This window comes from Mugil cephalus, chromosome 15, assembly GCF_022458985.1.
Source record: "Mugil cephalus isolate CIBA_MC_2020 chromosome 15, CIBA_Mcephalus_1.1, whole genome shotgun sequence".
NCBI classification, from domain to species: domain Eukaryota; kingdom Metazoa; phylum Chordata; class Actinopteri; order Mugiliformes; family Mugilidae; genus Mugil; species Mugil cephalus.
The window spans coordinates 2,389,746-2,415,609 of record NC_061784.1 but is presented as its reverse complement, the minus strand read 5'-3'; the positions used below and the strand labels follow the sequence as shown (position 1 = coordinate 2,415,609).

General features: G+C 41.4%; 1 protein-coding gene across 5 annotated transcripts; it reads right to left on the bottom strand.

The window, feature by feature from the left end:
* Positions 1-1,051: 1,051 nt before the first annotated feature.
* On the bottom strand, positions 1,052-25,447 carry phldb1a (pleckstrin homology-like domain, family B, member 1a). 5 transcript variants are annotated; one of them, XM_047607254.1, is made up of 25 exons: positions 25,317-25,447; positions 23,516-23,614; positions 22,901-23,024; positions 21,994-22,164; positions 20,936-21,061; positions 18,696-19,807; positions 14,460-14,687; positions 14,241-14,372; positions 13,954-14,091; positions 13,283-13,411; positions 12,273-12,428; positions 12,073-12,183; positions 11,881-11,970; positions 11,641-11,772; positions 11,276-11,398; positions 10,930-11,088; positions 10,575-10,715; positions 10,102-10,221; positions 9,947-10,025; positions 8,693-8,837; positions 8,281-8,371; positions 7,145-7,291; positions 6,458-6,677; positions 2,778-2,863; positions 1,052-2,254 (listed from the first exon to the last, which is right to left on the bottom strand). In XM_047607254.1, exons 1-25 carry the CDS (start codon positions 25,377-25,379, stop codon positions 2,114-2,116), a joined length of 4,263 nt encoding a protein of 1,420 aa, XP_047463210.1. In that variant the 5' UTR covers positions 25,380-25,447; the 3' UTR covers positions 1,052-2,113. The 5 variants fall into 5 exon arrangements, with proteins under 5 accessions (XP_047463210.1, XP_047463213.1, XP_047463212.1 ...); XM_047607257.1 differs by lacking the exon at positions 11,641-11,772; XM_047607256.1 differs by lacking the exon at positions 13,283-13,411.
* Between the last annotated feature and the right edge of the window lie 417 nt (positions 25,448-25,864).

The window sequence follows — 25,864 nt, the reverse complement described above, 5'->3', positions numbered from 1 at the left end:
ATCAGAATTCTTGAGGTTGTTTTCAGACAAGGTTAATATCTCCCATTAATACAGACAGAATCATGCGAGACCTTTGCTAATTCACCACATCGACTATCTTATTTGTGTAATAAAGGTCTGGGGAAAAGGCCAGCGAGAGCGTGTGAGAGTGAGGCTCATTTATATTTCACCAAGAATAAGGCTGGGTGTCACTCATGCTCATCACAGCCGTAATGAGCTCACACTGCCCCCTTTAACATCTGTTTTTTATTCAGCTGGGCGCACCAGAGACTCAAAGGTACCGAACATGTGAAAACCTCTCCCAAGGTCAGAGAATTGTTAGCGAAGCCGCAGATAGCGCCCGAGCTATAAGCAGGAATCTCGCTGCTCATTTAAAAGAAACATTTTTTTCATTTCAAACCAGGAAATTAAAAGTGAATATTTCAAGAGCTGTATCTAATTGTCGGGGGCAAGGTGTGCTTCCTTGATTACCTGCACATCTGCTAAATATTCCACTCACCCTTGCAGTAAATTAATCATACAGCCCAGCCATACAGTATTATTAATCTACACATTGGCCTCATATTTAACTGGTGCGATTTGAACATGGGAAGAGATATGCTGCGTGACCGTAATTTTATTCAGATAGGAACTTGTTTGTGTTTGGTTTTTACACGTGATCTCAAATTTCTCGATATTGAATCATGCATGTAAAGTTGCACATAATTTCACTTTTCCATTTCTGCGTTGCCCTCTTAATGCAGACGAGCCATATAATTGCCCCAGGAACAGATATAGGGTTTGATTTCACTACACGCAGACCAGGCTCTAAAGATAATCAGTGTTAATGAACCAATTAACTCCATCAAACCAGCTGACTGCTCTTGTGTAAATATGCCGGTTGTAGTGTTTTAAAGGGAACACCTTTGTGAATGCAAACTAATTAGTGTGTGTGAGATTATTTAAAGAAATCCGGCAATGAAAGCTTGTTTGTGAGAGGCACTAATTAATGTAACAGAATGTATTCAGTTTAGCCAATTTGTCGGCAACAAACTTCAGCTGAAACAAAGCGGCAGATGTATCATCCATTTTTATTAATTAGACGGATATGGACTATGCTTTTTTATTATTATTAATGCTGTTATTTGCCTTAATGAAGAGCTCTTAGAACAATATAAAGTAATATTAATGTTTACAAATATGACAAAACAACTGGCATTACATTAATGACAAGTATTTGGCACCAACTCATCATTACTCAATATATAACGTGATGCTTTTACAAAAGGTTCACATGCCTGTTGATTAGGTACACTAGTGAAAATGAATGCATTTTAATTTAAGAGTCCTGCACTGTATTCTAATGTCTGATATGTAAGAAAGGTTGTAATTCAACTGAATGATACAGTTTGTGGTGCTGTGAATATGTGTCGAATTAAATACAAAATTGTTTCTATTATTTAGCCCACTTAATAATAGAAACATGTTGGTACACAACTAATGCTGAATACTACCGCCTCCATGAAGATTTTAGTGCAGGACTGTTATATTAGAATGCGTTTTCACTACTGTACTTAATGAACTGGCAAGTAGGTCTAATTTAGAATAGCTGCTTGTAAGTAGTTTTTTTCTTTGTCTGAGATAAATCAACAACTGATGGAAAAAGGTAGAAATGTATAAAAAAAAAACAGAGCGCTAACACTGCATGCATAGATCGGCCTCAGAGGTGTAAACAGTTTGAGCTTATGTAAAGTGAGAAATCCTGAAAGTCCTAAAATTATATTGTAAGTATTAACAATACATTTTGGTAATGTGATTGATGAAGTTGAGAGCTCTCGTTGTAAATTCACTGGCAGGTTGCTTTAACGTTTTTTTTCCTCTTATATTCACGGCTGAAAGATAAATACAACTCTGAAACGCACCCGTCACGACTAAGCCCTCATTTGCTTAAGGTCACCGGGCTTTTTATGAGAGCCCCGGATTACTCATCTCCTCAGATGTCCATCAGTTACACACCAAGAGGCCGTGTGCCATCGATTTCAGCTCCGACAGGGAGCAGCTCATGTTTATCTTTCAGGTGTCTGGGTGCTCGCTCAGTCCCCGTCATCCTCCAAATCTGTCACCCAGTGGTCCCTTAGCTCATGAACTGTGTGTAGCCCTCTGCACCCGTTACTATGACATCCATCCAGATCCTCATGGCCTCCGGGGACGGGGCCACCATGTAGTAAAGCCGGTCGTGGGTTTTTACGCAGAAGGTCAAAGATGGGTTGGGACTCTGGGGGAAGATGGGAAGATTTTTTTTTTTTGAGCAACAAAATGAGAGCTGCACCTGTTGCATCTTTTTTCCTTTGAGACATTTTTTCTGAATAATAATATATATTTTTATTTAATAGCATAAACATCTTACACATTTTATGATTTAAGATGGATCATTTATTGATATTGGAAAATAGCAAAATGACTATTCTGGATCTTTTCATGCCTCTGAAATGATCATTTTAATGCAGGACAGCATTTGGCAATTTGGCAAATTGAGTACGATTTAAAAGATTTTTATTTTATTTTTTTTTAAATAAAACAGATTTATTATTAACTGTCACAGCTAATTAGCTTGGAGTGCAGGTTAATATGCAATTTTAAATCACTGCGTAAAAAGTTTCAAGTGTTGATAAACTGCACTGATGACATTTATTTCAGCACAGTATATGGTTAATATATAAATGACTGTCAACCATTCCAATGATAATAAAATAGGTAATGAATTTCTGAACTGTAAGTAATGAAAAAGGAGTACTTACCTTGGTGGCGCTGCGCAGGTGATCATAATAAACCTCCTCAATTGCCTGGAAGTAAATGAGCCCTTTCAGCTTGGTCTCGTGCTTGTCTGAGAGGAGAAAAAGAAAATAAATACATGACATCTTGTACTGATGCAAGACCTCTGCCAGCCCAAGCACCAGACAGCAGAATGAGCCGGTGATGTGTGGATACATACATACAACTACAATAATAATAAATAAAATAAAAATAATAATGAACTGATGGCAAATCATTCCTCGTAACCTGAGTACAGTCGGTAATTGGTCACAAAATATATTTCATTTCATTATCTCTGGTTTCAAAACCTATTGAATTTGATTTGCAATCACCCTTTACCAATTTAGGAACAATAATTCTTTGAAACAGCTAAAAAGCTCATTTCCTTATGCCCTTCAACATGGAACTCAAGACAAAGGATCAATACACTGTGCGACCAGGCAGAAAGAAATCAAAGCAAGTGAATTCATCAGGTAACATGTAAGTTGAATGACTTATTTAGTTGAGTATCCTACTGCGGCTATCATTTATATGAATATGTCAATTTCCAGGACCGTAACTAAATGTATTCACAATCGCCACCAGCATCCTCTATCATCTTGTCTGTTTGTATCTGTATCTGTATATGTTTTTAAGTACTCTTGTAATAGTTTTGTTAATTTTTGTTGTAGTGCCTGTCTTACTATGACTACCTGATCATCAAAGCTTCATGTTCTCGTGGAAAAGAAAGAAGAAAGAAATAATAATGAATGAGAAGTGTATTCGAGAGTAAGTATCAATCAAAATTATTCAATTCAATTGTATTAATATGGGGTCAATAACAAAATAAATTGTGTCAGGACACTTTACACAACCCGCCCCGAAACCCCCAGAGTAACTAATTATCTCAAGACTCTTTACAAATCTCAGGGGGAAAAAACGGTCTCAATACATTTTCAAAGTTAAAATAAATTGTGTGACTTTAGAAAGTTTCTTATAACCATTTATAATTCCTAGAGCTGGTTCAAGTCCTTCCTATTGAATGAACAGGTGTGATTTCTCACCTAACTTTGTAAAATTCATAATAAAGCTTTGGGACATTTTCTCTGCCTTTCTCTGTCTATTAAGAACAACATGACTAAATATAATTCAGTGAGCCAAACGTCTTTCCCTAAGGTCAGATAATTTCAGTACTTAACAACAGATATATATGAATGGATTTGATTCTTTGTAGTAGCTTAATTGGGTTTGGTATCATTTCATTTTTTTTCTTGATCTCGTAGGATGTGTAAAAGGAACAATAATTCAGATTTAGGAGGAGAAACCAGACACCAAAATGGAAAAGGAAAAAGGTGCGAACTCTTTTTTTTTTTTTTTTCCAGCAACACAGAGTCCATGAATAGGTATGAGCAGCGGAGCATCAGAGTAAAAGTTAATTAAAAGTGCAAGTCTATTTCAAGCTATGCCTGAAGTCTTTACCATCCTTTTAACTTGACTTGTTTTCTTCAGTCGCACTTTCTGGATCGTCTCTGTTTTTTTTTGTTTTTTTTGTTCTGTACCCTTTTCCCTGCTGGCGAGGTGGAGACTTTTTGTAAATCTTAAAGAAGAAATATCACATTTGATCTTTCTATTCAATTCCTCAGGCAGGTCAGACCCTCTGTCCAGTTCTTTAGAATTCTCCAGGATGTCTTTAAGCATTTTCAAATCACCTCATACTAGGGGTTTGGTTGTCCTGGTGGACGAAGCTCATCAGTTGCAATTGCTGTGCTGATGTTTTTTTTCCTAGTTTGGGGCTAAACTGTAGGCATTTAAGTGTGAAGTAGAATCTCTTCAAATAAAATCTGCTCAAAGACTTTCTGGATTCCGTCCACGTTCAAATAAACACTGGTCTTTTCTTTTAGTCGCCTCCACGCACACTGGAGCACCAAGCTAAGCAGCAAACACCCACCAACAATTAAAAGCGATCTTTTGAAATACGTCCGACAGTTTTTCTTGCTTTCCCCTTTCCATAAGTCAAATCTGCTTAGTAATGAGATAAATGTTTTTGAAATGTGAGTTTCGTTTTATTAGTCACGAACAAGCCAGGAGCTAGCCTCCTCCCCAAGAAAAACACATCTAGAGAAAGTATTGCATCTTATTTCATCACCGTCATCACCATCATCTTCGTCAGGAGTGAGGGGGTGAAAAGGCTAGGCAAGTGAGTGGAGAGAGAGGGGAGCAAGGAGAACAGGGGCGTCAGTAATGAACATACACTTGGGTTCTATTTTGCACTTGATTGTAAAATGATGTCTCAAAAAACACTGTGAATTATTCAGAAGGCTAACTGTTCTCATTTGAGATTCGGGGACAGTCTGATAGACTGGACAAACCAACTTCAGTTTCAGAACGCGAGAACAAGGGAATAAATTCCACTTTAATTAGTATTTACTTTCAAATGAGAAAACACCGGTTGGGACAGAAGTCGGGTTTTTCTGAAAAACACGGTCACAGTCGGAGCGCCAGAACTTCCGTTGGGTGAAGTGAATCCAGGCCTCCTGTTCAGAAAGAAGCTTTTCTATGGAATATCTCAAAGTCTTTATGCAAACAGAGGCTTAAGTTAAACCAAGCCTTGCAGAGCACATCCTAAAGTAATCCAATTAGTCCTTAATAATGTCTTGTCAGTGCAGAGGACAGCGAGAAGGATTTCAAGACCATAAGCTTTAAGGCCTCAAACAGATCGGAGAGGAAGGGTGGAGGGGGAATTTTTTTCAATTGCGGTTTGATAACATTTGCAGATTTTTACATATATTTTAATTGTCAGAAAAAAAGGGTACTAGCAAGAAATCTGTTGTGAACGGTGCAAACTGATACCTTATGGTAAATTACTTGGATATTCTCAGAGGCGACCCACACAGTCTTTTCCAAACACCTAGAGCATGCTTTAAGTTCACTGATACTATAAGATACAAGATATTTCACATTTATCTGTCACCTTAAATAGGAACAAGAGGCTGAAATGACCCACAGAGGCATGACAAGTAAACATACCAAAAAAAAAAAAAAAACCCAAAAAACTAGTTATTTGCAACAGCACATAGAGTCTGTTGTGTACCTCCTCACTTGTCCCTGCTAATATTTCTTTATTGGATGTGTTCACAGTACAACTCAAAGACACATGCAGGGATTTCCAGTGGCACGTCATGATTATACTGAAGGTATTTAGAGAGCAAAAGGTACAGAATGTGTTTGTGAGCATCCGCAATTTGATTGGAGTTTGATTTCTTTTTCATTGTTTTTGTCTCATAAGTATTTTGATGCCATTATGATCTCTGTTCTGTCTTTTCATCTTGATCACTTGTTATCTTCTGTTTTCTTAGTAAATGTTTTGTATTTGTTGTCTAATTTCTATACGGACACGTGCTAATTTATCATGGAGAGTTAAAAACTGATAAATGGGGCAACAGATTCACTGTACTGTCAGTGAAATAGGAAAAACTGGTCCCGCTACTCTGATGAACTGCAACACAAAATGAAGTAACGTCTTCATTAATTTTTGAGGTTTTGTGGTGGTGATGGTTTTGAACACACGGGATTTGTTCTCAGTTCCCTCTTGCGAACGGCTTGAATAAATAGGGCTCGGCAAACTAATACTGTATGTTAACGAGAGGCTGAAAAAATGAGTTGAAATGTGAGTCTCTGTCCTCACCCACGTAATAACAGAAGTTCCTCTTGAGACGGTCAAAAACGAACCAGCGTTTCTTCCACGATTTGATTTTGCCCCCCATCTTCACCAGGTGGCCCTTGCACATTTTCTCTGTGAGGATGACAAAGGGGCAGGTGTCTATGTTGTGGCCGGATGACTCCACGTGGGCACGCAGGTCAAACTCCTCCTTGCGATTCGGCAGATAGCGCGTCATCGGACGGGCCTGTGAAGAAGACGTGTGATGTTGCTTTAATGCTGTTAGCCGGACTGGTTGATTCATTTGATCTGTTTATTTAAAATGATCGATTGTAGCGTCTTTAAGTGTTACTTGAGAACAAAGTCTCCCTTTAACAATAGGCTGACCTTGGTGCATTTCTTATTGAGTCTAATTGTATGGAAAGTGCTATGAGACACTGGTAAACACCATCAGTCAGGATTGAAGCTTGAACTGTTTGTTCATATTTTTTGAACCCCCCCCTCCACTAATTTTTCTCTCTGTTCTTCCTTTCATTCTCTTAACCCTCTCCGTCTCGCCCTTCTTCGGCAATCTTTGATCTTTATATATAGCCAGCCTCTCTTTAGTGTCTCGTCTCTCATCCTCTCCCCTAAGCCTCCCTGCCCCTCCTCCTCCCCTCCCTCCTCTCCTCTCTTTTCTTCCCACCGCCCGTCTCCTCTCCCTGTTCCACTGACCTGAGAGAAGTGTTTCTCTCTCATCTTCACCTCCTCTTCCACCAGCCTCTGCCTGTGGGCCGTCTCATCCTGCAGCCTCCTCTCGGCCTCCTCTCGCCTCCTCCGCTCCTCCTCCAACATCTGCCGCCGAGCCTGAACCTCCCTCTCCTGGGAGCGTCGGGACAGGAGACAGAGGAACAGATGGAGAGGAGAGAAGAAAAAATAATGGGGAAAAGGGAGACAGGCAGAATATGTTAATGGTAGGCAAATATTGCAATACAAAGCAAATGACTGTTAGAAGATGCACTTGAGAATTCAAGTCCCAATCCAGGGTTTTGTAAAATATATCCCTTAAGTCTGTGTGGAAGGTTAAGCTTTGCTGATGTAAAATGATCCTTTGCAGCTTTCACATACTTACATACCAGCCTACTTTGTTTCAGCATGAAGAAATAATACAAAGGTAAACAACATAATTACAACTTTATTTCACCACATAGGAAACTTTCATCCCTTGTATGTTTTCTTTACGTGCGTCTCACCGAAGAACTAAAACATACGAGGATTTCACGCTAACATTGTGATTGAAATCTATGATTTTACACAGTGTCAAAACTAAAAATTCCCCAAATTTGTTTTTACATTCTTTTAGACTACATTATTATTACATGAGTGGAACTTTTGTAACAAAATGCCTAAAAGTTTGGGTATATTGAATGGAACATTATTTGTCATGCTTTTTCCACATCATGATATACACTGATATGCTCAATATCTACAATATTGTTGTATTTTTATCCAAACAACACTGGCCGATCTGCTCCAACCAAGTGTTTTTATGGGTCTCTGGCTACAGTGTAGAGATAGGTGTCATATTGAAAAAGGCATAATTAAATTCCACCTGTAACATTTTTGTTCTGCCAAAGATAAGGTGATAATGTTTCAAACTAGGGTTGTAATGGTCAATTCATTATTCTTGTTACCCGTATCACTGTATTTACATTGTGTTTGAAAATATTACCTTATATAATTTGCCTCTGCTCATAAAGAAGTGTTCTTGGAGCACTTGAAAGGGACAACCTTTTCAAAGGGGTGGGACACCAGTGTCTGGTCATGGAGCCTTTCATTTTAAGTGTACAGCGGTGAAGTTGGGAACTCACTCGGTTCTCCATCAGTCGGGCTTTCTCCTGCTGCGCTTCCTTCAACATCTTCTCCATCTCTTCTATCCTCTGGGTCTCTAATCCACAGGCACTACAACACACAGAGGGAGGGAGCATCTGATGACACGGCTTTGAATGAACAAAGTAAACAGACATGCCTGGAAACCAAACAGCGGGAGAGCAAGGCACGGGGTCTCTTCATAAACACCAGTAAACTTAACTTCAAGACATGACTGAAAACATGAATGGGTTGGCATGGCAACAACCAGTGTACCTAGCAGTCACGTGAGCAGGCATGTAACAAAGCATGTTGTCACAGGAACAAAGCGCAGTGACCCTTCTCTTAGGAGACGGGGCAGACTTGAGTGTTCCCATGGAAACAGAGCCAACTGCTCCTTTTCCAGTCTCTCACCTTTCTGGGGTACAGGCAGAGTTGCCGGTGGAGACGCTGGTCTCCATGCTGTCTGAGCTCTCCAGGCTCAGTGTGTCATATGCCTGGTTCCCACTTGGTGGCGACTGATGGTGCAGGATGGAGTGGTGGACTGTGGGAGAGGGATCTGTGCAGGAAGAGAGAGGGCAGAGTCAACTGACACAGACTTACACCGCCCTCTACTGATACAGAGCATGCTGAACCAAGTAGATGTACATTCACTTACCAGTTCATTAGGTTTAAATTCTGCTATAACAGTTGTGCACTTAATCCACCTTCGTGACTGTTATAATGATCAGTTTATGTTTTTTCTTATGAAACATAAGAAAGGTGGTAATTCAAATGGATGATCATTTAGGAGGGTGTAGATTGTGGTGCTGTTAAACTCGATAGAAGTGAAATCTATTCTTTGGGTTCAGGAGTCAGACACCGTCTCTACTTTTAAGGTCAAGCTTAAGACTTTCCTTTTTGACAAAGCTGATAGTTAAGGCTGGATTTAACTCAGCGTTATGCTGCTATAGACCTAGGCTGCTGGGTGACGATGCATTGAGGACATGTCCTCTACTTTCTCTTCTCTGGCACCAAGCTCCTGTCCTCTAATCGATTATATTATATCTAACCTCATTCCTCTCATACTCTCAAACTGTCACATAAGATCATCAGCTATATATTTTCTCTCTATGTTCTCTGTGTCTACCCGGCTGGCCTTACGCAGATGGGTCCCTCCATATAAAAGGGAGTTTTTCCTTCCCACCGCCACCCTCAGGTTTGCTCTGGAGGTTTCAGGTCGTTTTTTGTAAAGCGTTTTGAGACAATCTATATTGTTATTGATGCTATATAAATAAAATTGAATTGAATTGAGTTCTTACATTCTTATATATCTTACAACTTGTATACTTATATATATCACTATATACTATATACATCTATTATCTATTTATATACACACATATTACATGTATCTTTTATATATACACATGTATATATACATACTCATACAATCTATCTATCTATCTATCTATCTATCTATCTATCTATCTATCTATCTATCTATCTATCTATCTATCTATCTATCTATCTATCTATCTATCTATCTATCTATCTATCTATCTATCTATCTATGCTCCATAATAATTGCCAGGAGCCGTGTTTTATCTGTTTAAAGTTATACCAGCTATACCAGCCGTACCCCCCAAGTGTGGTGCATCGATGTGATGGAACTGTGAACTCAATTACCTTTGCTCTGCAGGGCCAGCTGCCTCCTGGAGTCCATGTCTAATGGGTTCGACATCTCTCTCAGCACTAACTGTAACCCCTGAGAAATACATGAAGAGCATCATGCACTGCACCACTTTAAAGATTTGACTCCAGCCTCTATGTGTAAAGCTGACCTTGGTGGAGAAATTTTTCTCATGTGTAACACCACCTGAGGGTGGCTGGGCTGCCGCGCTGCTCGTATGAGCGCTCGATGATGCCTGTCCAACCTCTCCATCTGACTTAGACTTCAACAGCTGGGAGAAGAAACATAGTCCAGTTTATTATTTATTTAATTGAAGTTTTTTTGTTTTTATTTAATTGAAGGTTTGATTTTGACTTGTGCTTCCCGACCGACACGAACATTGTACATTTTCAGATGAGGGAGTGCTTAATCCCATTCTTATTTAACCTATTTACCCCTTACTGGGCAGCACAGATACTCACCTGAACTTTATTATCCACTAGAGGGCTTCCTAACCATAAAAATAAGGATAGTTGAGTAGCTAAAGAGCAGGTTGCCTTTTGAGGGCCATGTGTTGTGAGTGCATTTAATTGTTGTGAGTGCCCTTTAGATACTAAAAACCAATGTTGAGGATGGTGAATTTACCTGCCCATGTCTGCGTGAGGAAAAAGACTTTGCAGGCAGCGGTGGAGGACATGACTGAGGCTCTCCAGCAGCCATGATGTCCTGGTACCAGCGCTCGAGATTAATAGGAGGCAATGCATTCCTGCTCAGCTCAGGCTGGTTCTGAGGTGATGAAAAGCATCCAGCCAAATGAGAAAAAAGTGAGCAGTTACAGAAGCATCAGGCAAGTAGAAAAGATAGCCAGTCCTCATGACAATATCAAGCTCTGACGGCAATGAAACTCATATCAGTGGATGGTTGCAGTGTTTGGAAGACATAACTGTGCCAGCTGTCGTTTACCAAAGAAAATGCTCCTTGTAAAGTGGGCAGAACAAACCTGAGCAGAGAGAAAGGAGGAAGGACCACATGCAGTGGAGTTGAATGTGAAGGCGGATTCAGAGGAGGCAAGTTGGAATGATGGAACAGAGGAGGAAGAGGAGGGGTCGACTCTCTGCATGCCGAAGATGTGGCTCAACTGACTGACTGTGATGTACTCCTTCACCCACCAGTACAGAAATAGACCCAAACAACATACATACATTCACAGAGAGACAGAGAGCAGAATGTGGAAAAGAAACTTAAGAAGATGCATCTGTAAGAAAAACATCTGAGGATATTTTTAATGTGCTATGGTGGGCTTCAGTATTTTAACAAGTCAGACAAAACCAAGTAAGGGTGTCTACCTCACATGACAGAGTTGGAGCGACAGTAAGGGAGAGGCAGTGGAGAGCAGCAGGGGAGGAAGAGTGAGGCTGCACAGAAGCATTCCCATACATCCTATAGACATCAGCCAGCCTGAGGTACTCCTGCATCAACAGCCACAACACAGCGATAAGAAGGCTGAACGCACCGGCGAGGGTATCAAAAGTCATTTGGTCAAAATGAATGTTGATGGCAGCAACTTCATCTTTTAATCATCAAACAGAAACTTGACCTACCAACACACCGCAAGCTGTCTGTATGTATACGCTACCACGCCATCATGCCCATTTTTACAATAGAAGCACAGGGTTTGTTCTGTTATAAAGAGGATTTTGTTGAGATTTACCTCTTGTAGCCTGACAGGATAGAGTTCAGGGGAGGGGATGTGAGAGGAGGAGAAGGAGGCAGAGGAGGGACAGGGGCTATGAGGAGGACCGTCCACATAAACAAGGTCAGGTTCGCTGATGTGAAGCAATTCCTGTTTAAAAAGTTCACCTAAGTAAAAATAAATCCACCTTTTGCAGTCATTTTCCTCTAGCTTAGACACCACAGGTGGGTGTTTTATCAAGGCAAGCATTCTGCTCACCTCTGGCATGTTGCCGTTGGCCTTTGGAAAGTTTTTCCCTCCTGTCAGGGTGTGGTATCTCTTCTCCAGGGCACAATGCCTGTCTTGCTCCTGAATGGCAGATCCAGCACAGGCACACAGATGTCTCTCAATTATAATTAAAGCATGTACGCATATATTAAGATGTTTTTCAATGCACACAGAAAGGCTGACCTTCTGTAAGAGCTGCAGAGTAACCACCCTTTCCTTTGTCAGCCTTTCAAGGTCTTGAGACGCCTGTAGCCCCAGCTGCTTCACCTGAGCTTCTAGAGTGGCCATCTTCTCCTGCAGATCAGTCACTTATAATATCAAGCTGGTGATCATATTGGCTTCACATGCTGTATTTATTTTTTTTGATAAACATGCACCCCCACCTTCCTCTTGGCCACACTGCAGTGATAATCAGCTCGCTCTTGCAGAAGCTGCGAGCTCTGAGCTTCCTTCTTCTCATCCAGACTGCTCTCCTCCTCCAGCTGGCAGAACTCCAGCTCCTCAAAGTGCTTGGTCCCAGACTCCAAAGCTTCAGCTTTCTGTCCGCATACATATGCAAGACAGGTCCAAGTTACTCACTTTTTAAAATCAGTAAAACACAGTTATTAAAGGTAATGTCGGGTATTACTCGTTTTGTTAAGAAAATCCAATGAAAAGACCAAACTGATATTTCCCTTGAGGAAGAACACAATAACTATTTTTCACGGAGTCTGTCCCACATGCACTAGTGCCTGCCATTAATTCTAAGTGCCACGTATCTATCTGCAGTTTTAAATAGTCCCTAAATAATTCACTGTTTATTTCTGTTTGAGCAGCGTTTCCATCTGTGTCCATAATACTGTCCATACTGAGTGCCAGGGACAGAATGGAAAGGCTGGAGATGATCAAGATATGGACAGGATCCTGCTTTCTTTTGGTCTTTCCACCAGGTCTATTGACAATGGGAAACTAGACACTAGTCATCAGTCAAAGTCTATTATAAAAACCTATCCAGTTTGGCAATGCTCTGTCTAAAATCCTTGGGTGAATGGGTGATTTGAATAATTCATGGGGAAAAGCATGCAAATTTTAGAGCAAAGCTGTTAATTCTTTTTTATTAATTATTACTAACTGCAATTGAAATGATCAAGCAACCAGAATGAGACACCAGCAATGATTAAGCAGGAGACTGAAACTGCTGCTTGCTGTCTGATTACATTTACAGATGACACTGATATATTTAACTTTACATGTTTAAATAATGAAGTGAAGCAGCAGTGTGCAGATATGTGTATATCTGAGTGAACAGAAAACAGAGTCAGTGTCATGCCTCTGTGCAGATCGTACAGTACTGCAGTATTCAGTATATTATAACTCACTGTTGCCAGCCAGTGGGCTGCGTGAGAACACTGACCCTGCTGAGCTGCTCCTGTAACTGTTCCCTTAGAGACAAGGGGCACTTATCAAACTGCCTCTTCAGCTCATTGTACTCATTCCTCTGCTTTTCCAGGACCTTCCGCTCAGCCGACACATTAGCCCTCCCCTAAAAACACACAAAGACACATACAGTCGTGTCCGCATTCGCATACCACGCCAGGGAAAAGAAGAAAAAAAATCATGGACAACTCAAATCCAAGCAGACAGGCTCTAAAGCTGACAGGCAGATCAGTGAAAGAATCATTAGAGGAAGCAGTGGTTAGTTTGGTAGAGGTGTGAGTATTGCTTCGCACAGTTGGTGATGTTTATATGGGAGACATGCCTCTGCACATCTAAATCTACATTTTAATTTCGGTCACATTCTGCTAAAACACTTGCAAGCAAAATTTCAGCCGTTGGTTTTGTCTTTGTTGGACTATTGGACACTTCAGAGGAAAGACAGGTTGTGCTTTGTGTTTTAGGACTTATCAATAAGCAGTGCAAGTCAGTTCAGATTTGAGAAAATGTTCTACAAATAATTTGTTTCTAAAAGTTTTGCACATTTGAAGATTGAAATGCATGTGTTCAACTGCAGATCTTCAAGGACATGTCATCCATGTGCACTAGACAGTACTTATTGTGTCATATTACTCTGTTCTGGGTGCCCACCTTGTCCTTTTCTTTCTGGGTGGCCGTGTCCAGCTGGCTGAGTCTGAGCTGCAGCTGAGAGATGATTTTGTTTTCAGCTTCCACCTGCTCCTGCTCTGCCCTCCTCTCTGCCTGCAGCAGGGCCTGCTCCATCTCCACCTACAGGCAAATATGAAGTCAGAGTCTGCAAACCAACTGCTGTTGAGATAAACAAACATTTGAAGGTGAAACAGCCTTCGCTCCTCCCACTAGAAGATTGAGTTGATGTAAGAGCGTGCAAGATAAATTGCCACAACACGACTGTTAACCTCCTGTTTGGTCTCTTGCAGCTGCTGCTCCAGTTCACTGACTCTGTGCTTCAGGTCATCAACCCTGGCTAAGGTCCTGCTCCTCTCCTCCTCCAGGTAGACCTGCTCTTGCCCAGCAAACAGCTCTTCTCTCTGAAAAGAATATATTTGAAAAATCAACAAAATGTAAATCTGTCACATCTTTCTTTCCGCAACTGAATACAAGAAAGAGTCTTTTACCTCTTGATGTGTGCTCTCTGTGCTGCTCGACTCCTCTCTCTGGATTTCCTCCTCGTTCTCTTGCACCCCCTGGGATCTCTCTGCTCCCTGAAGCGACATCCCTGCTCCTGTGTCCGAGCAGGTTCCTCTTGCACCCCCCAGCAGAACACTCCTCACCAGGTCCGCAGCACTGTCCTCATGATTATAATCTGCGCACAGGTTCAGGATGGTCTCCAGCCTCTGTCGCTCCTGTAGCAGAGATGCGAGACGTAAGCTTGCTGTCGGATACTGTAACGCAGATTAGCTTCAACTGTCCTTGAGTGACATTGTACCATTTAGGCAGCTGTCCCTCAGCCACTGGCACGGGACAACAGTAACCTGATATCAGGAGGGCCGAAGCTGACGTTGTCTGTCTCTCAGGAGGGCCTTCATAGTAAAACCTGTCAGAGCTTTAGTCGTTTATGAAAGCAGAACGTGGCAGACAGTAAAGAAAAATACTCAAAATAATAAATGAACTGAATGTATCTCCATTTACGTGACAACTAGCTGGCACTAGATTGTACGTTCTGACCAGAGATGGTTCAGATGTTTTTAGATGCCTGTTTTGTTTTTCTCTGGTACCCTGTGTTTGACGTGCCACAAAATTCAAGCTTGCGGCATGGTGTTGTCTTACTCTAAACAATGGGATGCTTGCTTTAATCTACCAAAATAATGCAGAAATATGTAATCATCATTCCACTCTGAACACTTGAGTTTGACGTATATATAATTTATTCAGGCAGTTACACGGCCACCAATTCTGTTATGAGCATTGATGTTATTGGCAGGATTTACACCTTAGACAGAGGCCGTCCTCTAACAGGCGCCCCGAGGGAAAGTAGCAATACCAGTACATATTTATTAACAGATGAAGTAAATGGCACAGTAATAGGAATATAAAGTCAATGATGAGCCAGATGTTATGATTTCACAAATTTTAGCACTTTTAGCATCGGCCAACATTTGACATTTAACAAAAATCCATTTTGAAATACCTTACGGTTGAGTTGACTTACTATTTAGTTTTATTATCATTTATTTATTATTAGTTATAACTGTTGCCAAATGTTGCTTGTTAAGTTTTAACAGAATAAATTAATGATAAGATACTGTGTATTTCTAGTTAGCTTTAGACAATTTTTAAAACCTATTTCATACCTCAGATCATATCTCCGATCTGTTCTCGCTCTGTTCTCACTGTTTATGATAAGATTAGCTAATCAGTTGCTTATATTTGATAGCCAGAAAACGTTATCACTCCTCTTGTCTTACTCACAACCCAGAAAGCATTTAACCGCATGCTGAACTTTTGCTTTAACTGTAATAATAAGCAAGAACAAAATGGGCAACACTGAAATAACCTCCCATACACTTCCCATACACTTCCAATACACTTCATTTCTGATACAGTGTTTGTAAAAAAACAAAAAACAAAAAACAATTACTTTAGTAACACCTCTCAATTTGTCTTCAAACTAGAAATGCTTTATTTTAGTTTGCATACTAACAGATTCTAGTGGAAGTGCTAAAGTGTAGCTTGGGTTTCCAGAGTGCAGTAAAATACATGTGTATATCTTGGGTACTCCATATCTGGGCCAACTGTGCCAAGAGAGCAGTGTGCCAAATATAAATTTATTTCACTGAGAGGAAATCCTGTCTTTGTCCCTCCCTACAGGGTAAAATGTATATTCATTGGGTGCTAAATCCAAGGCTGAAATAAAAGAAAACAAGTTAAGAACCAAATACTGTGTACAAGCTAGCTTCTAATTCAATGTATTATAATATATATAATATGTTTGACATAATTCACAATTTCAACACAGCAAAGGTAGAAATAAGAAGACTTTTGGAGGTACCCTGGTATAATGGAGACTAATGGAGGGGACATATTTATTTATTTATTATTATTATTCATCACTCACATCACTCAATAGCTCTCTTGTCAAGTGTTAGACAAATAAACTGATAACACTCTCACGTGTAAATGTGTCCAAAAATGAAGCTAAGAACTAGGAACTAAGGTACAGCTACTGTTGCTCATACTAAAGATACAAGAAATTAGTTTACTTACTAAAAGTCGGGAATTATTAGATTGTGGCTCTGTCTTTACTCCATCACCCAAGTTTTAACAGTTTTTGTCCAATTTCCGATAAACTAAGCTAAGCTAAACCAATCTAATGATTCAAAGGCTTTACCTTCACATGTATTTTATTTATTTCTTTGTACATGTGTGCATTAAGAAAATTGTTGCAAAGATAAAGTGACCATGTGCTGTGCTGCGCTGTGTTGTTTGTTTTTTTAACCTCTGACTGGAGCCACGCTAACTTCCTGCTTCTGACTCTGGACTTTCTGCTAAGCTAGCTGACATCTACTCTTCTAGCCCATAGTATTATCAAAAGAGTAGTTTCAAGCATTTCATTTAATCTTTACAAGGAGGCAAAAGTGCACCATTTCCAAAATTGGCAGGGGTCCTGCTTTATGGCTGATTCTCTGTCTACCTCCGTTGTATCATTAAACAAATCTTTCACACAGTGGTCATCTATTCTCAGCTGGCATGTATCCTGTGCATATGCTCCACTGCACATATTGCATTAAGCTATTGTGAAATACAACCTATCACAAGTACAACTCTGTAAAGGCACTTTAATCCTATAATATTCAGCAAATGTCAAATTTCCAGCTTAAAACAACACATGTGCTATATGGACTACCAGAACTAATCATCAGGGACGCAGTTTGACAAAATTAACAGCTGACCTAGTTCATCATTTTCTACAATTGCACTACTAGTCTAATCAGCACATCCCTAGGCCAAGAAATGTTTGTTCTTTCTTTGTTTATGCATTGGCATCATATTGTCTACACATACTGGATGACTCAACATAAGCACAGAGTAGCAACAGACAACTCTGTTACCAGAAACCCTTTGGTTCCTGAAATAGTCTGTGGACACAGAGGGCCGGCAGCGACCACCCAACTACGTGGTCACTTCAGCTGTCAGCCCACAGTCTGGGGTGGGGGGTGGAGAATGGGAATGTGGCTTGTCTGTGAGTAGTAGTAGGTGAGTGTGGGCAATGGACTGAAGATGGGCAACAAGCATGCGGTGTATGATCTAGTGTACAAACAAGAAGGAGCCCTGAGTCAAGCGGAGACGGCTTTGAAAGTAAATGCCACTCGTCCTGGTAAATTTAGTGTTGAGCAATAAGCAGCCTCGCCCTGCACTCTGGACCCCGAGACGTCTGGAAGAATGTTCACCCCGTGTCGCTCGGTCCACATGGGCCGGCGATGCCAGTAATGTTCAGGGGAGATGGGCTATTGGCCGTGCGCCAGAGGATTTAGAAAAGATATCTGAAAGCAGACATGGAGCCTGCCATGTCTGCAGTCTCTGCCTTCTCCACTTCACTGTCTTTACAATGTCCTTTAACACCCTGTAGAGTTTGTCCTCAGTTCCTATAGTTAACCATAGCTGTTTGCAATAATCAACACGTTTTCATATTAGGAGTACAGTTCTATAATCTCTTTAACTCATTTAATCAAAACACATGCCTGCCCATTAAATACGATCACTTGTCAGTTCATTAGCTGCAGTCCTGCACTAAGTCCCGTTTCATATATAATGTGAAGGGAGTTCATGATGAAACAGCGTAATAAATGTGGTAACTAAATTCTCAATCAGTCAGTTCATCTAATTAGCAGTTATTTCAAACAGATATCCCTACACCATAACCATCACAAAGCCAAGATTTCGTGCAGGACTGTTATAATACAATTCATTAATTTTAACAACAGTACCTAATGAATTGGCAAGTAAATGCATGTTTCCACTTGCTTGCCATATCCATCTGGTAAGATAAATTTGCATCAAAACAGAGCCATAGAGACAGTAAACATTCGACTTAATCTGTGACCATGACACCAACTTGAAATCTGTGCATATGTTGCTCTGTTTATCCACCCATATACAGCTGTGGATTGTAAGTGTTAGCTTATTCTGATGTTTTTTTTCCTGCCTACTTTCCCTACAGATACAAATTCCAATCATTCTCAAAATAAACAATAAACAAACTTTTAGAGAAGGCAAACCAGAGCAGCAAATCATTCATTCTTGACTTCCTGTAGGGGAAGCTTATTTCAGTCCACAGATTTGCACTGATCATGTGTGTGACTTTAGAGTTGAAATCTGATATGACTGGATTAATGGTATTATTACAAACTCACCAGTTTCTCCATTTCCTGTTCACGCAGCCTCTCCTCTCTCTGCCGGCGGTGGTATTCCAACAACTCGTCCTCATTGTCACTGATCTCAGAGATGCTGTTTTTGCGTTCCCTGGTGAACGGTTTTGTTAGGCTGGGTTCCTTGCTGGAGGATCCTTTTACAGTCATGCAGGAGGTCTTTCTTTGGTTGTGAGGGCTTGCAAGAGGAGACAAACCAGACACAGAATTCAATCCTGGCATGGCACTTGCTGGGCCTGGCCTTGTCTGTCTGCTCCCTAACTCCTTCTCCAGGCCAGCGAGCGGTGATGGACTCTGGGCATACATTGCCCTTATGGCTTCTGCTTTGGAAGGAGTTGTAAGTTTGCGGTGGCATTGGGGGCTCTCTGGGACAGATTTACCAGTGAAGCTCTGCGAGGAAAGGGAGGAAGTAGAGCCTTGAGTCTCTTTGCAGGACATGTAAGGGCTGACAGGAGGAAGTTCTCTAAGACTGGTGGACCCATTTGGGTCCTGAGTCCTGAGCCTCTGAGGGACTTCCACATGGGAGTGATACTGACTCTGCTCTCGCATGGGGCTGTGGGATTTCTTCTGTGGGGAGGAACCTCTTAATTGAGGGCTGGATGGAGTTGTTGGGGAAAATTTGATGGAGGACGGTTTGTGACTTGAGCTTTCTGTCCTCTTTCCTGACCCCTTGCTTTGCGGTGTGGGGCTTGATGTAGCCTCTGCTCTTACATTCCTTCGAGGCGTTGGGCTCTCCTGGGCCCACTGACTTCCGCTAGTACCACTTGGGGCCACAGAAAGTGACATCCGTGGATGGGGGACAGGAGAGTGGTTGGGATGAGGGGACCGGGGAGGTACAGGAGGGGCTTTGTTGTCATGGTTCTGGCCCAGAGAGCCGATGTTTTCATAAATGGAGATCTCTGCGGGGGACTTGTTTCTCCCATTTAGCATGTCTCTGGGAAATGGTTGAGGAACAGGCTGTTTAACAAACCCAGATGATGAGGGTGATGAAGTCTTCAGCAACAAGGAGTCCTGCAGGTTTTTTGCCATTTTGCTAATATTGGAGTCATTGTTGCTTGAAAAAGACTCATGGTTCCCATTTAGGACACCGTGGGGCTCTGTGAGAGACAGAGAGAGAGATCGAGAGAGAAACACTTGTGCATGAGCATTCCCATTGAAAGTAGAAAGAAAGGACAGTTGCAAAAACACACTATGATCTGTCTTGGGCCATCTTTGCACTTTTGGCCCTCACCACAGATCAGCTGTAAGAAAAAGGGTAAAGTCCAATAAAGGTTAAATACTCATGAACACATTGTTCACCCACACATTTAGTGTCTCGGGGGGGGCACTTTAAATAGTGATAAGTGTCTCTGAGCCCCAATCTCCTGCATGAACCAAACCCAGTGGTCCCGATGCTCCTTAGTTATGTTGTAATCCTTCAGGGATCTGGTGCAGCTAAATATAAAAGCTGCAGCCGTGCACCTCATTCAGTGGAGATGAAATCAGGGCTTGGTCAGGAAAGAGTGGGCCATATACACTGGGCAGGGTGTGGTGGTTCTTGCTTTTCAGCCTCTGACAGCAAAACCAATAAGGTCAGAGGAGAATGGACTTTAAATATCATCAAGAACAGCTACAGCAGGCAGTGGGCCAGAATAACACAGCATCAGATGTAACTATAAGAGTTAAGAAAGAAACTCATAAAAATGCTGGTCATAGATTAAAACACAATGAGGTTATACACTGATGTGTGCGTGTGACATTAAGTGAAGTAGATCACAATGTAGGCCACTGATAATTAGCTCCAATCCAAGCTATTTCTGCATCCAGCCCATGATAATATTTCAGTCAAATTTGAGAAGCATAAAATAAGTATAATTTCTATTTCTGGAGTCTATTTTACTTCAAATGATCAAGTATCATTCAGCCACGATACATCTAATCATCTGCCGAAATAGATTTAACATAAGTCATTCTACCCATAGTCTTATAATTACATGCTAACAGATGGCACCAAAACGTACAACTCGTGTTCAGTGATAATTGGAACTAATAGATTTTTACAGTCGGGAAGAAGAAATCCAAAGTATGCCCACAGTATCTGTTCCACCCAGAGTAGCAGCTGAGGAAACTGTGCAACCTTCATACACGGATGGAGTTTATTCCTGGATCATGGGAGTTGTTCAGTCTCTGGTGTTAGATTAGGTTGATTTTATCAAATTGAGAAATTTTCGAAACCGGGTCTTTACCTGAAGGAAGCGTTTTTGTGGTGTTCAGTCCGTGGCTTCCTCCAGGCAGCATGCTCTTCATCCTCTGAGCCTCTTCCGGGTGGTTGAAGCGGAAATAGGCAGACTGACCAAAACACAGCATGCACCCTGCAAGAGAGAAGACCGTGTGTGTAGAAAGTTGTTAGTGAACTGTAGTTGATCAGTTTATCAGTCTTATAGAGACGATGCCATTAGTTAATGCAGGGGTTTTTGATAGTTTGCCGAACTTTTAGTTATTCAGTTTTTCTTCATAAAATGAACTAGACAATGGTTCATTTGAGTTAAGAACAATTTGTTATATTCAATTTAATTGAGTTGAATGTCTCAAAATAAAGATGTAATATACTATTGTTGCTGCTTTACCCTGTGATTAGTAGAGAACTCAGTGAATTACAACCTGTGAACAAATTTCTCTCTCATTACATTACTTGTGATGACATCTTGGAGTGTTTAATTGACACAAACAAACTGACTAATTTAACTTACGTGTAATTAACTGGAATGTGAAATCAACTCCGTCTCATTTCCTTGCATTTCTTATCCTTCAAGAGTCCCTGATATATTTATGGAGCAACACGCTGAAGATTTTGATTTGATTTTCCACAGGAAGTCCAATATTCATTTAATCCGTTAGGGTCCAAAGGGCTGCAAAATGTATTCCTTATGGAAGTAACAAAACAGCCTCTTCCAATCCTGATTTGATTTATTCAGAATTTCGTGAATGTCCCTTGAATGAAGCAAAGCCTGAAGTATTCTCGTCCGACAGCAGCTGCTGTCTCCACACACACCGGCTTCAAATGACATTATGGTGTAGCTGCTGGCTTGGATCCCAATGAGAGGGGACTGAGGGAGGCGGGACTGTTATGGCTTTTTTTATGCATGTTACTGGAAGGACACTGGACTGTATTTGCTATTGTGAAGCTAAAGAGCATTTGTGCTGACTTTGCCTCCAGTTTAGATATAATACTTACGTAATCTGACATATGATTTGAGATAAACAGTCTGTAACACCAGCAATCATACTGTGGTGAGTTACGTACCTTGTGTGAGGCGATAAGGTTTAGAGATGTGCACACCATCTACAGAGCACTGATTTCCACATGGGAACAAGGTGATACTGCCGGCATGGTTTTCAATGTAGCAGTGCTGCGCTGCGATGCCAGGCCCCTGCAGGGGAATATCTGTGCCCTCACTTCCCAGTGTGGTTCTTCCTGCAACAAGAGAAAACGTCCTCTCTACGTCACTTACTGGAGACCTGAGTGGAGCTGAATACTTTTGTGAAGTATTCTTAGGTCTGCGGTTCAAATCCAAAGCTGACAGAGTTCAAGGCTGCATGGGTGGAGACTCGAATGTGAATGAATGTTGAACAACAGGTGTCAGTCTCTAGAGATGTGCTTAGCCTGGCAGATGAAAGGCATCTTGTCAGTGTAAATGAATATAACCATGAGTGCTGCAATTTGATTAGAAGTCTAACACAAACTATTTATTCTTATTTGAAATCCCTGAAGGCTTTTCTCTGAGGCACCACTGTCACGCCCTCTGTCTTGTTCTGTGATATTAAGAGTCAGTGCAAGACAAATGGTGTGAGAAAATCACAGACATATGTACTACTGCGGCTCCGTATGAGTAACGACACGTTTTTGTCAGTTCTGACAAGTCGTGTCTGTTATTTACCGGTATTAAAAAACAATGGACTTATTTTGGACAGTGTGCTTACAGAGGCATCCATATTTCTCATGGTGCTAACAGAAACATAACAGAGCCTATAGGAAATAATGAAATGGCATGTAGCAATCAAAACAGAGTGTCATGATCTTCAGTCCCACTTACAGCATTATGAAAAAAACACAATGCTTGTTACTCGCTCAGTTCTCCAAGCATTCTACCATGAATACAAAACAACACACACGCACACACACAAACACACACACACACACGGGTCGTCACCTTCTGGCAGAGGTAGCAAAGTGATGGCTGTGCTCAAGCGTCCACTTCCCAGACTGACCAGGTGGGGACGCTCTGCCTGGACTTTCAAGGACTTGCCTGTTTCAATCAGGTCTAAAGGAGTGTTCTGTGAAAAACAAAATCAAATCAAACTGATTTTATTCTACTTTTACTACTAAGTGTATGGTGTACCCTCATTAGTAAACACAGGAGCTGTCAGAGCATATTCACTAGTAACATTTTACAGACCTGGAAATATCATTGTGTGCAACCTAGATATTTGTCTGCAGTTGGAAGACTGGACATTGCATGATTTGAATGAAAGATCAGAGTCAAAGTCACCCTTTTCATATAAGCAAAAAAGAATACAATTATTAGACTGAGTAGCAAAGAAAGGGCAAACACATAGCATTAACATGTGCCATAAAAAGGCAGTTATTGTCAGATTCTTTTGCTGTTGGATTCAAAGTTAATTTACTGTCTTTGTTTTAAGTTCATTAATTTCTCAAGATGTTGAATGACTCACACCAGATGTTGCTGTTAATAAAGACTGTTACACTTGATTTAACGTGAGAGTTTCATCAGCTGTAAGTGATCCAGCAAAAAGAAATGCCTCACCTGTAAGACCTGATGCGTCTGTCGCCCCTGTCCCACTTTGCTCCTGCTCATGCGATCCATGTCGGCAGGACAGTCAGAATTATCTGACACATGAAGGTCCTGAAGCAAAGATGTACAGATAGAGAGAAGGAGAGGAAGGGAAGCAGGGCATGAATGGGAGCGCTGGGAATACTGCTACTACAGTTGTACTACAATGAGAACAGTGCTTTCCTTAGAAACCCTTCTACCCCAGCTAGAGGACCATGTGACCAGACCATTATACAGAGTGATTGTTTCTCCAGAACTATGGACAAAAACCATCCACCAGAAAAGCTGCTATTGATTTATGCGTCGCTCTGCCGATTTTACATGTTAGAGAATGAGAACACAGGACAACCGCAAACAAAGACGTTATGTGAGTAATGTGCTTTGACTAAGGTGTGAACAAGCTTTGCAGGTGCAAAGGGGTCAGATCACTGCTTCCTCTGACCATGATGGGTCACTGTGACTCATACGCACACAACACAAACCCACACAACTCCATGTGTTTGCAGACAGATGCTGCAGATTAAATCCAGCTGTCTGCTCATCACACTCACATCAGACAAGGGGGAAAAAACAGCCCACGAGGAGCAGACATACCTCAAACAATCACACACAGATGCATAAGCAGCCCAGATGACTCACCGTATTTTCCTCCTAAAAGCTGTTATCCACATCTTCCACTATCGCTCACATGGGTTGTTTGTCATTTCGGCATCGCAGAAAAAACTGGAGTAGACGCAACTATCTACAATCTACCATCTGTTTTGTCTATTGAGGATGATATTGACTGCAGCGTCTGGTGTGTGACTCTCACTATTCAGAGCTGGGTTCTGTGCCACTGATGCAAGCGTTTTTGTTGTTTCTTTTTTGTTTTGGGCATGAATTCTAAACTCTGTCTTTTGTCCAAAAGATTATCCCTGATCATTTGCATGCTACAGCATGGATTCATACCATTTTTATAAACATCAGACCATTCAGTGGCATGTCTTGTATATCAGAATTTTCCCAGGGAATAGATGCATCAAATCACTCCCACACAGACACATCAAAAACAAACGCTTGAGGTCTTTGTCACTCCATATAACATAAAACAAAATAACCAAAAATCCATCCAAAGCTGCTCCAAATTTAGTCCTCTGAGACAACAGGGTGTTCAATCCGTGACTGATGTCACTCCAGAAGAGGCTGCTGGGTGAAACCACACACATATCCGACAATCGCGTCCTGTGTGTGAGTCTCCGAGGACCCAGTGTCACGGAGAACAGACCGACCCCTCTGTTCAGCGCTGACACTGGACCCCTCGCGCCTCTGCTGTCAGCCCACTAGCTGTCAACACTGGCCCTCTTTGAGCCACGCACTCAGACACAGGACAGGACAGTGGGCAGGGTAATGTGTCTCCGTCTGTCTGACTCACAAACACACACACATATGCCCCAACTCCCACAAGCCTCAGTGATTTAAAGTACACACCCAGGCCAGAGATCAGTCTTAAAGCTCACAAATGGAGGGCCTGGTGCTGTAACCTGTCATTATGGAGGCAGTAATGCCCTTCAGACTTGCCACGAGCTTCTGAAAATAGATACCGCCAGCTACACAGTCTGGGCCGTTACTTTTAAAGAGACTTCTGCAGCCAGTCAACACAGGCAAAATGACAAAAGACACAGGACATTCTACATCTTATATAACTATTAATAATAACAGCAGTGGGTTGTTTCACACAGGATGACATAAAACAGTAAGCACAACATTTCTGGCTAACAGAAAACAGTTTACTTACGTTACTGAGAGACATGCAGCTCTTACCATCTCTCCACTGAGTCCAGACAGCAGCTCGATTCATAGACGTGTCTGAAGTTTGATAATATACAAAGAAGTGTCCACATAATTGTTTATGTCTTGCTCCTTGCTTTTTTCATTCACTCTCTGAGTTCCTCTGCTATTTCCCTCCTCCCAACCCCTTCTCCTCCCCATCCCGGTGCAGAATTACATCCCATCAGAGTCACATGTAGCTGAGGGGGACCAGACGTCGGCACTGCCCTCAAAAACACATTTCTTTTAAAGTGATTCCTTTGGGTAATAACAATGCATCCTACTCAGAAGGTCATTAAAATGGAGAAGATTTGCACTGATTGAAAGTTCAGATGGACCACACCTGGTGATCAGAGAATGCTGGGTAGTCCCCAGCCTTGTCTATTGGTAAAGCAGGTGTTAACAGTCTCGTCTATGGCGGAAATAACACGTGGTGTAGGAGTGGGCGATGGAAAAGACCTTGTGTCCTCTGACTTCCTGCTCAGAGCTCTGCAGCACTGATGTAACAAACTGGAA

Bases quoted from the DNA above. Each gene is read 5' to 3' on its own strand.
- phldb1a (XM_047607254.1), bottom strand. From the start codon at position 25,379: ATGAATCGAGCTGCTGTCTGGACTCAGTGGAGAGATGGTAAGAGCTGC. The intron at 14,373-14,459 runs GTAAAAGACTCT...TATTCTTTTCAG, and splicing joins CAGAGAGCACACATCAAGAG to AGAGAAGAGCTGTTTGCTGG. The intron at 11,399-11,640 runs GTAAATCTCAAC...CTGTTGATGCAG, and splicing joins ATCCTGTCAGGCTACAAGAG to GAGTACCTCAGGCTGGCTGA.